This window comes from Aplysia californica, unplaced genomic scaffold (genome assembly GCF_000002075.1).
Source record: "Aplysia californica isolate F4 #8 unplaced genomic scaffold, AplCal3.0 scaffold01158, whole genome shotgun sequence".
In the NCBI taxonomy this organism is placed as follows: Eukaryota; Metazoa; Mollusca; class Gastropoda; order Aplysiida; family Aplysiidae; genus Aplysia; species Aplysia californica.
In genome coordinates this window covers 60,466-74,592 of record NW_004798428.1, presented here as the reverse complement: position 1 = coordinate 74,592, position 14,127 = coordinate 60,466, and the positions used below count along the sequence as shown (strand labels likewise).

The following is a 14,127-nucleotide window of genomic DNA, read 5'->3' as shown; positions in this document are numbered from 1 at the left end:
TATTGTGCTGAGTGTGTGGGAGTCTGTCTCCTCTTGGTTGTGAAGGCTCTCCTTGCATCTGGCGATCACCATTGGTGGGTCGAGCATGATTCGGCCATTGGGTGCTGCTTTGCCGACAAGTTCATCAGCACGTTCATTTCCGTGCACCCCGGCATGACCAGGGCAGAACACCCATGCAGTGTTTGTATTGTTCTCGACTTATACAAAGGTTATGGCACACTTGACATGTCCCGGATGGACATGAAATAGGGCAGCCTCGATTGACCAGCCCTGTTCAAGAGAGGCAGATTTTGCTGTCGCTTCTGCGAAATCGTTTCGTTCCTCTACAGCAAACAGCCCAAGTCATGCAAGGAGTGCGAGAAAATATTAATTCTTTTATCAGTTTGAGGCGCGGGGTAGTAAGTTGAGGGCTTATACGGGGTGCCCACTACGGCTGGATCGGGCCAATCGCCCGACTCGATCGCCTGAAACTGAAAACAAACACGTTTGTTTTTGAGGCGATCGAGTCGGGCGATCGGCTCGATCGGCCGATCCCGTCCGTAGTGGGCACCCCGTATTAGATCAACAACTCCTTATTTAGGACTGCAATTAATGCAGCAGGACAAAGTAGGGGATAGCTGGGTCTGGGGAAGTACTGTGTGACTTTATGTCACTGAGGCGTTACGCTAGCCGTGAAGGCCGACCCGGGTCATCCCGAAACGTTGCTGGCCAACGGGGCTCTGGTGAAACAGCGACTGGCTTAGCAGGCAGGCAGTGGATATTAATTAATATTGCTCAAGAAAACATAAGGAGACACAAACAGACTGATCAAGCGACGATGGAGTGAATCTGTGGCAGACACCCTCAGAGCTCACGGGATGTCCCTCCTACAGGCCACTCGCCTTGCTGCAGACAGACGCCTGTGTCTCCCCGTGACACCCCCCGGTACAAGCGGAAGAAAAAGTAAAAGTAAGATTAACGAAGCCGCCTCGACAGCACCGTCTTCACTGTGCGAAACAGCAAAAAGAAAAAAAAATCAAAATCTCTTAATCATCTAACACCACACTCCTGCCCTTACACTGCCTATGTAACAAACAGCACAGTATGTGGAAGATCACAACATGAACGTCATGGACTGGCCAGTGTACGTACCAGACATGTCTAAAACAGCGCTCATACGGGATTAACTGAATCACAAAGTATGCGCGGTTTTGCGAATCTGTAGCTATTGGGAGATCGCGCTGCTGCGAAAGTGGGACAGCATTTCTCAACAAATCATTGAAAATGTCATAAAATACATGTGAAGAGGTGTTTAGGCGTGTATACACGTTAATGATGACCATACAATTTACTGAGAGTGCGAGATCTTTGTTGAGTTTCGATTTGTGTTTATCTGCGAATTTGTCTAAAGGGTACTCCGTAAGAAGGAGGGCAATGTGTCGAAATAGGTTGAAGTGTGTGATCAAAATGGTCCACATTTGTTGGAAAAGGAATAAAACTCCAAAAACCACTTCTTTTAATTTATTTTCATTTGATATACACGTGTTCAGATTGCAAACGGGGGCTTTCGTGGCCAAGAGGTTAAGGTGTTGGCCTCTCATTCAAAGGTCCCGGGTTCGAATCCTAAAAATTGTCTTCGCTAAAAATGTCTCCTTTCACCTCCTTTCCAGCTCTCCAGCAATATTCTGTCGTCTGCTTTCGTCTCCTTTTTCTGCCCCCACCCCCTCACCTCCTTTGCCCCTCCTATAGGCTCCTGACTCTTTCTGCAGCCTTTCTACTGCTACTCCTTGACTCCATCTTACAGCTATCTTTTTACCACACCCCTGATCTTCTGGTAGGAAAGATCTACACTTAGCCTTCTCGAACAAGGGCGAAACATCTCACAGGGCCCGTGTGCAAGTTGCGCACGTTAAAGATCCCCTGGTGGTCTAAAATCATTAAAAGTAGGCTTCGGGCGCAACCCGGGCAAAATTCAAAATTTCCTACCAACTAAAAAGTATTAGGTGTGTCCCGTGCGCTCATATGACCTTATGCAGTTGCGAGCGCCGTAAAACCCTCTACTATATAAAAAAAAAAGACTGCAAAAGAAGTGTTGCATTTTTAATGGCGTTCAGTATATATTATGTAGGTACATAGGCCTACTCGAAAATGCAATACACATTTACATTTATTCTGACAGTAGCCTTACTTTAGACGGTAAGAAACTGATATATAATAGTACCAGTAGTAGTTAAGTAGTAGTAGTAGTAGTAGTAGTAGTAGTAGTAGTAGTAGTAGTAGTAGTAGTAGTAGTAGTAGTAGTAGTAGTAATGCGCAATTTCCCACTCAACAGCAAACCGTATGCACTACACAACTATAGACAAAACAATCCACATTTTTGAGCACTCGTACGATGCGTTAGATAAATAATGAAGCGATGGCTTTAATCAAAAGCAAACCGTTATACCAACAGGCAACATCTCGTTAGTTTTCTGCGTGTATTATGATTGCAAAAGTGCAAATTTCTAAAACATGACGACTTGAACAAAGAAACTAATCAGATGCATGTTGTACCTAAAACTTCAAAAGTCTGCTTTGATGATAACAGACAACAATAATTATTAAAAATATCACTATTAGTATTGTTGCACTCCCCCCCCCCCCCCCCCACTGGTCTGGTGGCTATAGGAGCTTCAATAAACTTTGATGAAATTTTGATAACAAAATGACAGCTTACACAATGGTGTTTAATAATTCGTAATTATAATAATTAGTATTTATGCTGCGAATTTCCTTGTTCTATAAAATGCTTATTGTTTTTGTAAGTGTTTTATGGCGCTCGCAACTGCATAAGGTCATATGAGCGCGCGGGACACATTAAACTTTTTCTGTTGGTAGAAAATTTTGAATTTTGCCCGGGTGGCGGCCGAAGCCTACTCTTATCGATTTTAGACCACCAGTGGATCTTTAAGAAGCGCAACTTGCACACGGGCCCTGCGAGATTTTTCGCCATTGTCCGAGAAGGCTAGGTGTAGATCTTTCCTACCAGAAGATCATGGGTGTGGCAGAAAGACAGCAGTTAAAAGGAGCCAAGGAGTAGCAGTAGAAAGTGTGTGTGTGTGTGTGTGTGTGTGTGTGTGTGTGTGTGTGTGTGTGTGTGTGTGTGTGTGTGTGTGTGTGCGCCCGCGCGCATGTGTGTGTGTGTTTGTGTGCGTGTATACCATACTCATGTGCCATCATCTAGATAATGAATATTTAGTTTAGCTTATCAAGTCTTAAAATTACTGATACTTTTTCGTTCATTATCAAAAAGACAACATTTTCTCTTGTAGGTAATAATTTATGTTTCTTTGAAATGATCGTTATCAAAAGACAAATTATTTTTTTCTGTGGGTCCAAAATGTTTTCATAAACACAGCTCGATATTTCGAACTCATTTTCAGATACACAAAAATATTCACACTAGAGTTGATAGTTTCGGTTAGGTATGATGAAGACCAAACGACAAGATAGAGATTGCGATAGACACCATTAATACGGAAATCTAGGTCAATCACCATGTAGAGAAACAGGAGCGTGGGAGGAAGGGAGCAGACAATGAAAATGACAGCGATCAAGGTCACCATTTTCACCACCTTTTGATCTTTGACCCCAACTCCTTCCGCTGCACGATCAGACTTGGCCGCAGTGGCCTGTCGCCATTTTGTTTTACTTTTGAGTTTGACGACAAGAACGATGGTACAGCAGATGACAAAGACGAAGGAAAACGTAGAAGCAAATACGCCTTGGGTGAGAAAAGTAATGGCTTCTAGCATTTCTCTCTCGGCCGTGAACGTGGTTTTTAACACAGTTACATTCGTGGGGAAATCGAAAACCCACTCAAGTCTGTTTCCAAGGTAGAAGGGGATCATCAAAACAGACATGGCAACGTAGATGGAGATAATAATTGTCTTTGTCCTTCCCGGTGTGATGATCGTCTTCACCTTCAGAGGGACAGCGATACACAGGCATCGTTCAAAGGTGATGAAGGCGGTGATAAAAGTAGCGATTTTGACAAAGAGGACATGGGGTATGGCCCCGGTGAGGTACAGAATATCCTTGGGGTCAAAGTTCAACTCTGAGCGATAGAAAAGCGGGTTCTCGCAGATGCTTATCCATGTCATGGTCAGCAAGGAGCACAGGTCAGACACAGCGAGCCCTGAAAAGATGAACATTTTACGGGGTGGAAAAAAAGCAAAACATAATCTTATTGTTATTCTTCGTTTTATTTCTGTGGAACATTTGGTAACATATGTAATTATGTTATCCTAGATATTTAAACCATTGAACTTGTTTGATCTTTTCATCTTTGCTTATGAGATTGCATAAAGGATTTACTGCTTCTTATATTATTACCATGAATTCTGTTTTCTTCACATTCAACAATAACTCTTTACGCTCACTTTCTTGTCTGTCAAGCTAAGGCGAATAATGTATTTCTGATGCCCCCTTTCAGGAAGAAAGCCGAATTGTGTTTTGATCTCAGTCTTCTCATTAGTTCTGGCAGCAAGATTAGTGTACATTGACTCAAAGCGCTTATTGTTTTATTAATCTCACACTCAGTGGCACCTAGTGCTTTAGATAAAGATATAAAAACTGACTTCATCTCATCGCTGTCACAGATTTTTTAAAAAGTGATTTGTTGTTATTTCAATGCCTAGTTCTTTTTTTTTTCTGACAATAACTTTACGTGAGATATTAGCTTTCCCTTTGCTTTTGCTTCTTTTCATTTTCTGACTGGCAGTTTGTACTTCTGCCTTTCCATGATTGTTCTTGGGAGATTACAGCTGTGCTTTCTCGGTGCCTACTGCCAATTTGGGTACAGTTTTCCCTGCTAGCCTTTGTAGTATACGGAGACATCTCACAGGGCAGTGGGGGCTTTGGTAAGCTTTATGGCGCCTCTCATCACAAAGATGGTCCCGTCTTTTGGTATATGTGGTATTTTCTAGAGCACCTGTGTACCGAGGGTTCCCCTCTACTCTCCACGACCATCCCCCTTTTGAATTTGGTTTGCGATTACTTAGCAGTTTCCTCCACATCTGAAGGCATTTCCCCTCTCCACCACCAGGGGACGCGCTGGGTAAAGTATGAGGACCCAACACTACTTCAGTAAATACGGTCTTCTATCTTTACCGCTTTGGGATATTTGATCATCAAACTTGTTTTAGCCACTGAGTGTTTTTTGGGGGCTTCGATTTATGTTCTTTAAAAAAACAAACCCAATAGAACAGTAGTCTGGAGTCAGATTACTGGTCGTTTAAAAACTTCTCACTTTTCGGGTAATCGACTTCTGTGGTGTAAAGGTCAGGAGCTTAGCTGAAGCGCGCAGAAGATTGTGTGCGTTTGATTCAAGAGTGGGGGAGGGGGGGGATTTTTTATTGAGTGTCTCCGTCTTAATGCCTGGGTTGCACTTGGCAAGTGTTTTGGTTCTTTTCGAACGATTATCTTATTTAAAAGAACCCAACCATTTTGCCCTGGCCATCTTGTTTGTCAAAAAAGTTTTGAATTGCCATTTGTGTCTCCCAGTGTCATAGTATTATGTTCCAATGCAGTAGCAACTCTTTTGACATTTCGCAAACGACTTGAATTGGCGGATTTTTTATAAGTCGGGAAAATTGCGAGAACAAAATGCATTTCTCTCTCATTTAAAATAAATTTCTAGGTTATGAAAAGTAGAAGAGATTGCTGACAGTATTGTAAATGTGCTGGATGCTATATTTCATCAGAATGTCTATTACGTTCACCTCGCATATGAGGACTATGTTCCTTTTTCCTGACTCTTGGATAGACACATTAGCAGTAAGTGACTGTAGATTTGGTTATTTGTTAGTAACTTTACTGTAGACGTGATAATTGCCATCTCACCCATGAGGCTGATGTTCATGCTGTCCTGAAAGCCTTGCTTGGCAAACACCACAATGTTGATGATGTTGGAGGCCACGCCGAACAGACTGAGGAGACCAGAGATGACCACCACGTTGACCACTTTGATCGTATACAATTGTTCATCGCTTACGATATTTGCATAATATGAGCCAGAAGGTGACGGTGTTGTCATTGATAAGCCCATTTTGTCATCGCATGATTTAGTTGAGTTGTTTCCCCACAAATGTGACATCGACATTCTGGGTGAGAGACACGTGTGGGACATCGACAACACAGTTACTTTAGCGCGAGGCTCCTCCCCTATTCCAGGCACAGACCGTGATTTATACACTCAGTATAATGAGTCAATGCTGACAGTCTATTATAACCATTATTCTAACTATTTGAGCAAACATTCAGCACATAATTATAAAGATCTGAATGTCACAGTCATCGTAGTGACAATATCAACCCTCAATCAAAAGGGGTAAATCTCTTCGTTTGTCAGATTCATTATACAACTCTTTGCTGTGTATGACTCTGACCCTGTGTGCCCATTACCACTACCACAGCAGATTTTAAAAAATGTATCTTATCATAGGTCGACCTTTACGAACCCGTAGACGGGTGGGCTACATGTTATGTCAGCAATTATAAGTCGAAGCACAGACAGAATGTGAAAGACAGCGAATGTTTGATCATTGATTTGTGCTCACTTAATTGCTATACTTACATCTATTTACCAAAAAATTGACATTTCCCATTTCTCATTAACAGTCTCTCACGCGCTTTATCTTTGGGAATTTGTCTTTTTTTGTTGGATTTTTCTTGGTTTTAAAAGTACGACTCATCGACACTATTTATTTAGATCGTAAAGGAGACGGACTACGACTCTACCTGTCAAGGCCTACCCAGGTTGTGAGGAATATAATGTCACAGCAGAAAGACGAGGTACTTGATGATGAAAAAATGTCTTCACGCGAGACTCGAACGTGTGTCTTCTACGCGTGACGGCAAGCGCCATGACTTCATACCACAGACGCCGGTGACGTTTCTGCGCAATGTGAAAGGATGGAAACTTTGCCAAAATACACCGAGGCAAGGGTCTGAACCATGATGTTGAGAAATGTAAACAACAGCAATATGTAACCGATTAATTGTAGGGCTTAGTCCTCTACCCAAGGCTCAGTCACACTTCCAGAGTTTCGAGAAAATGGCAAAAAACCATGATTTTGATAAGGACAGCTACTTGTGGAAAGAAAGTTTTATTAGCAGGAAGGTTACGTTTTCAACTTTCTGAGAGTTTTGTAGTAGCATATTTCCAGGAGAAAAGGCACACCCCCTCCCCTCCCTCTCAAAGTCTTATTTTCTTGCATTCAATACCAAGGCTAATTTCATGCTGCTGAACTTAACCCTACCTTAGACCTGACATTTTATTTGATTGTTAAGGGGGAAAAGACCCAAGGACTTTCAACACTGGATTAAGTCCATGTCAGCAAGTAGTCTATTCCACAGCGTGGTCTTCGTTGACACCAGACTGGAGACTTTCTTGGAAGGGTTTGGCATTTGTGGGAATGATCTTTTTACTGCAGAGTTCCATCAAATCCTTCAACTTTGCCTCCATATCAACATGAGTTTGTTGTATTGATTTTTTTCTCTGTTGTGAGAACAGATCAAATCCCACGTTTGAACAATGCCACTTTCTTCCACGGTTCCACTTTGTGACAGTGTACCGGCACCAAACTTCTGTCGGGTGAGGTTCAAATGTTAAGTAAAGTGTGTTCTGTCTGGCTCTTCGCTTTGTCCAAAAGAGAATCAGTGGACACTGCTGAAAAAAGTTTACTCCCAGAGGTGTCTTTGAATGTAGACTTCGGAAGGCACTTAATGGTACATTTCATAAAGTCAAAAATGTCTTTCCCCTGGAAAGAATTCACAATGAAAAGGTGCAATTGTTTACTTTCTTGCATTGCTTTCACCAGTGGGATTCATGGCTTGCTCCACATTTTCTCTTTTCTCTGCTAGCCCAAAGTTCTCATCTTTGGGCAAGAAAATGTGACCCCTGTACAGGAAAATGTGTTATATCCTTTCATACATGTTTCTTTTCGATGAGTGATTGAAGGAAAGCTATCGTTCCTTTATTCCTATTCTGTCCAGGACATCTGTCATTGAACAAAATTATGCGTCTTTACATTCCGCGCCCTCTGTTTTAGAACTTTGAGAAAAACATGAACAGACTTCAGCTGACCCTTTGCTAGCTTCTGCCTCATCCCGTCATCCCATTTCTCACCCTTTCCACCCTCCCACCTCTATCTCTCTGTCTCTATCTGTCTGTCTCTGTCTCTTTTTTGCGTCTGTCTCTGTCTCTGTCTCTGTCTGTCTGTCTGTCTCTCTTTCTTTCTCTCTCTCTCTCTCTCTCTCTCTCTCTCTCTCTCTCTCTCTCTCTCTCTCCCTCCCTCCCTCCCTCCCTCTCTCATATTTAACAATATTTAACGAAATTACAGTTCGACCATGTGCAATGTGTGTCCGATGAATAAAACACAAAACAACTAAAGCAGAAAATTTAAACGAGAAAAGTTGTAGATTTATTAATGAATTTTTAGTTTTGTTTGTTTGAGATATAAAGCAAAACGCTCATGTCCGGGATCGAATTTTTGCATAAAAAAGAACAATCACAGCGCCATCAAAACATATAATCCCTATTAACCAAAGTTCATTTAACCAGGAAAAAATGAGGTTAGCTACAAAACAAGTCATTTAAAAAAATGAAAATCATCTTGATTGATAATAAGATCAAATCTTCATCAAAACCGTTTTACCGGGTGAAATGACAATGAACTAAGTAGTTACAATGAAGCTTATGTTACTGTGATCTTGTCAGTGCTCACTATTTTCAGCAAATCAAAATTTTAAAAAATATCCCCAAACAGAAAAATGAATTTAATTTTAGCTGCACTTTGTTTCAGGGAAAGTTAGTTTCACACATAGGACGATCAATAGTTGAAGACTGACTTGATTGATGAATGTGAGAATGACGTGCATTGTGTCACATCCCTGTGTAGGCCTGGTAGGTACAGCTAGTGGACACTGTGGATCCTGATTCATTGACAGGGGATAGGCAAATTCCTCAACAAGACCCTCCAATTGGCTTCTGAATCTCAACATGTGCTGCTGAGGTACCCGATTGATATGTGGAGGAAGAGATTTTAAAAACAACAGATTTTCATCTTCCTCTTCCCTCCTCCTCTCCTTGGGTTTGTTAAGGCGGTAACTCAACTTCCTCTCTTCTATTTGGAGGACACTTCTCGGGTTCAATTGTGTCCCGCTTTTTTCTTCTCCCATGCTCCTGAAATATAGGTTCATATATGTGAGGCAGCGTGGTGCAATCAGGCTCTCGTTAATTTTTTGGGCATGTACAGTTATTGGTATCATCTTAAAGCTAGTTTACTTGTCTTTATTTGGGTGAAAAAACGTCCATTTATCTTGAATACAAGTCGAGATATTTGCGAAAGAAGGAGGTAGAGGTCACCTGTTTTCCGAGGTAAAATAAGTGAGGAAATGGCCGCCAAAGATTAGTTATTTCCTTAGCTTAATAGTATGTGGTTACTGAAAATTTACATTTTTTGTGCCTTTAATCAACGTTTTTCAGAAAAATTCACTTAGAAATGAGTTCTTAAATGGGCATGAAAAGTGTTGAGCCAAAAACCAAAAATTGGATAAAAATTAATAAACCTGCGGGAAAATGCAAGTTTCTTCACTTTGATTATTTTGACGAGAGCCTGATTCCACCACGCTGCCTCACATATGATTGCTTGACGGTCACCGTCATTTTGTGTCTCCGACTCCGCGCAGTCTCCTAGGGTGTAACTGTTTTGTCAACTACATCCAGCAAGCTGATTTGGCTGTCTTCATTAAACATATCTTGTGAGGAACCAGCAGCAGGACTGTCACTGGAAAGCAACGATTTCAGGGGTCCTTTTGTGGTTCTCGGTGTCACAATGTCTTTTAAAAATAAGAGGGATTTGAAACATTGCCATTTCAGAAGGTGACTGTTTTCAGCGCCATCCCTAGATCATGGGGGTGTTCATTTTTCCCCTGAATGACAGCTTGATCCCTTAAGTACTTCCATTTTTTTCCAGCAAAATCTCTGCCAAAAAAAAAAGTAAATAATTGTCGTTGTCTCGGCTTAATGTTATTCATGCTCATGTTATCTTTACATGTTATTTCTCATGAATATTTATGATTTTGTTTATGTTTACCCGCGGCAGATATCTTGCAACTGGAACATCCTTCAGGAGTCTTGCGTCTTGGCTGTATGTGAGCTGTGTGTATGTGAGAACCAACCATAGCTAGAACTCGAGGCCAACTTTTTCCCCGTTTTCCACAAGTCTATCCTTTACCTTTCAAAGAGAAAATGCATACTGTGATCAAATGCACCTTCCTCTCTCTGTGAAATTTTCATTTTGTTTGTTTCAGAAAATTTTCCTCCTATTACAAGAACTGATGATGTTTTATACAAAATATGAAATCGCGAGTCTGTCGGCGAGGCCCAGCACCCACTGGTGTCGTAACCTCTTTACATAGGTCAAGTCGGCCGGCAATACAAATGACAGGTCTACAGAGTGAAACAGCCGTGTTGTGAGGGTGATAAAGCCGTCCGTTCTTGGGTGCTATCTAAAAATAGAAAACCTGGGATTCCTTCGTATTCTTCATTCTCAGCTGTGATACCAAAGACCGTGTATAACAAGATGTTTCAATAGCCCTATCCCGCGTCCACGCAAGACTTGGGCGCTACTGGTAGCTGGCGCGTGACGGCCCGTGATACGAGCGTGAACAAACGTTCCAGTGCTCTTGAGTTGAACCCGAGCAATTTTTTTTGCAGAGAGAGAGAGAGAGAGAGAGAGAGAGAGAGAGAGAGAGAGAGAGAGAGAGAGAGAGAGAGAGAGGGGGGGGGGAGGACAGACAGACAGACAGACAGACAGACAGACAGACAGACAGACAGACAGACAGACAGACAGACAGACAGACAGAGAGATGGGGGGAGGCAAGTTCATCAGCACGCTCATTTCCGTGCACCCCGGCGTGACCAGGGCAGAACACCCATGTAATTCTTAGGAGGTGGCTATTTGCAATGGAAGCTCCCCAGTCACTGTAGAGCCACCCACTCCTCATTTTTTCTAGGGTGCTCATCGAGTCTGTGACAAACAGGGCATGTTTATACGCTTCCATACTGATCCATTCCAGCGCCTGTGTTATTGCCTTGACCTCCATTGCCATGCTCGACGTAGTGCACTCGTAGGCTCCAGACTGTCAGAATAGAGCTAAGAGAGTGAGAGAGGGTTAATCATCATTGGGACAGATTGAAACAACATGCACAAAGGACTTTGAGATGGTTTGGGCACTAGGTATAGTACTCCTTGGCACTAGCTTTCTTTTTCTTATCCAATCTACCTCAACAAGTGATTGAGATTGCCGCGCGCATCCACGAGTTCGTTCCAGCCAGACCACCTCATAACATGACAGTTTCGTGGCCTCTGTTCCTCACTAACCTGTCAGCGTGGTTTTATTTTTTTTTGTTTTTGTAAAGTGTTTTACGGCGCTCGCAACTGCATAGGTCATATGAGCGCGCGGGACACACCTAATATTTTCAGTTGGTAGGAAATTTTGAATTTTGCCCGGGTGGCGGCCGAAGCCTACTCTTATCGATTTTAGACCACCAAGGGATCTTTAACGTGCGCAACTTGCACACGGGCCCTCCGAGATTTTTCGCCCTTGTCCGAGAAGGCTAGGTGTAGATCTTTCCTACCAGAAGATCAGGGGTGTGGCAGAAAGACAGCAGTAAGGAGGAGCCAAGGAGTAGCAGTAGAAAGGCTGCAGAAAGAGTCAGGAGCCCAGAGGAGGGGGCAAAGAAGGTGAAGGGGTGGGGGTAGAAAGTGGAAATAAAAGCAGACAACAGAACATTGCTAGAGAGCAGGAAAGGAGGTGAAAGGAGACAATTTTAGAGAAGAATTTTTTTCAGTCGCTACCCGGATTCGAACCCGGGACCTTTGAATGAAAGGCCAACACCTTAACCTCTAGGCCACGAGAGCCCCCGCATAATTTAGCAAAATTTGATCATTTTGCGCATAATTTCTGATTATTTTCCTTTATCATTTTTTGTTGAAATTAACAGAATAGCATAATTTCACATTTTTGGGCTCTATTTGCATAATTTCAGAATTTTTCTTGCATAGAACGACGGGGAGAGACTAACAGATGATTATGCCCAAAATCTAACACCGTCCGTGCGCAAAAAGGGTTCATTCTCAACACGAAGCCAGTGGCAGCTAAATAAAATGTACTCATAATCATCATAATGAGCATATTTAATTTATTGTTAAGTCCAGGATTGACAAGTCATGGCTCATTGTTTATTGAAGAAAAATGTTGATAAGGAGACAGAGAGAGCACAGAGAGAGAGAGAGAGAGAGAGAGAGAGAGAGAGAGAGAGAGAGAGAGAGAGGGGGAGAGAGAGAGAGAGAGAGAGAGAGAGAGAGAGAGAGAGAGAGAGACGTTATGCCAAAATGTTCACAACAACACTTGAGTGTAATCATATTTTCCTCCGCATGGTACTACTACTACCCCGACTAACAAGAGATCGTGCGACAATAATTATTATTCCCTCTGTGGTTTCTAAAGAGGAAACTGCACCGTAGAACAATCACACCATTCGTTATGTCCAAAAAAACGCGAAGCCTTCAACTCCCAACTCCCCGACCACCCCACAACTCCCAACACTCTCTCTCTCTCTCTCTCTCTCTCTCTCTCTCTCTCTCTCTCTCTCACACACACACACACACACACACACACACACACACACACACACACACACACACACACACACACACACACACACACACACACACACACACACCACAAGTGTATATGTACAATGCACAGATGGAGCGGATATAAATGATGTGATGTCTTGTTTTCAGGCAACGAGTCGGGCGATCATCCCGACCCGATCTCATCCGCAACGGCCACTGGGCACCCGTAGGCCGTAGTGAAAAGGAAAAATTGTAGATCTAATTTCAGGTACGAATTGACGCCTTCGCGTCGTTATTTATTATTTATTTTTAGTTGTGGAAGAAAATTTCGGTTATTTTTACCGAAATTAAATTATTATTTTTCCAAATGTTGCAGAAAATTGCCTAAAATTCGTGAATTCACGAAAATGGCAAAAGTTGCGCTGAGGCCAAAAGTTGCGTGTGCAACTTGCGGGTTGCGCTCGCGAATTTCTCTGAGGACAGTCTTATTTAGAGAACCTAAACAGACCGGTAACGAGGAAATATCAGGGTAACGTAGCTTTTTAAAGAGCATTCAAGCGAAGGAATGAATGGAGAATCATGATCGGCGACGTCTGCCGCAGATCGGGAACTTGGTGGTGATTCAGACGATGATGAAGGCTTCCGACCCTGGTGGCCTTCGTGATAACAACACATGAGGGCCACACCCTGCTTGTCAGGGCCAACTCAGACTGAGAGAGAGAGAAAGAGAGAGAGAAAGAGAGAGAGAGAGAGAGAGAGAGAGAGAGAGAGAGAGAGAGAGAGAGAGAGAGAGAGAGAGAGAGAGAGAGAGAGATACATTGTCACAGCAGAAAGGCCGAGATACTCGATAACAATTTTACAAGTAAATTTTAATTTTTCTCCCCGCTCTCGGGAATCGAACTTGGGTCTCCTGGGTGCGGCAGTGAAGTGTCTCCAAATAACCGCCACACCAGAGACACCGATAATTGGACCTTTTATTGAAAACTGGGCCCCAAATTTTCGAAAATCGCTAAGGGCAAAAGAACTTTTTGTCGTTAGTCTTACTCGGAGGTGAATGCAATATACTTGTCTTTTCTTATTTTCTTGTTGTTAAAAGAAGATCCACCACCGCCTCAAATTCAGTACTTTTTTTTTCCTTTCATGAAATTCTCAACTATCTCTTTAAAGTCAAGCTAGATGCCATTATAAGGAAACTGTTTTTTCTTTTATAAACCACACCTTGAATCCCGTCAGGGACCCGACGGTGTGTCCTTGGGAAAGGCACTTTACTACACGAATTTTCCTCACTTCACCCAGGTGGGAATGGGTACCGGGCTATAGACAGCGAAAGATCTTGTCAGTTTATTAGTGTTTGAGCGCTTAATAGGCTGCTTGCAGTGTATGCTTCCCGGGAAGCTGAGAATGTTTCGGAGTGTTCTATGGTCTGCTGGGGTAATAATAATATAGTGTAAAGCGCATA

At 42.5% G+C, this 14,127-nt stretch overlaps 1 protein-coding gene across 1 annotated transcript; it reads right to left on the bottom strand.

Moving 5' to 3' along the window:
* Positions 1 to 3,335: 3,335 nt before the first annotated feature.
* On the bottom strand, positions 3,336 to 6,055 carry LOC101846475 (thyrotropin-releasing hormone receptor-like). Its single transcript, XM_013090157.1, has 2 exons — positions 5,863 to 6,055; positions 3,336 to 4,156 (listed from the first exon to the last, which is right to left on the bottom strand). The coding sequence occupies exons 1-2, from the start codon at positions 6,053 to 6,055 to the stop codon at positions 3,336 to 3,338; spliced, it is 1,014 nt and encodes a 337-aa protein (XP_012945611.1).
* Between the last annotated feature and the right edge of the window lie 8,072 nt (positions 6,056 to 14,127).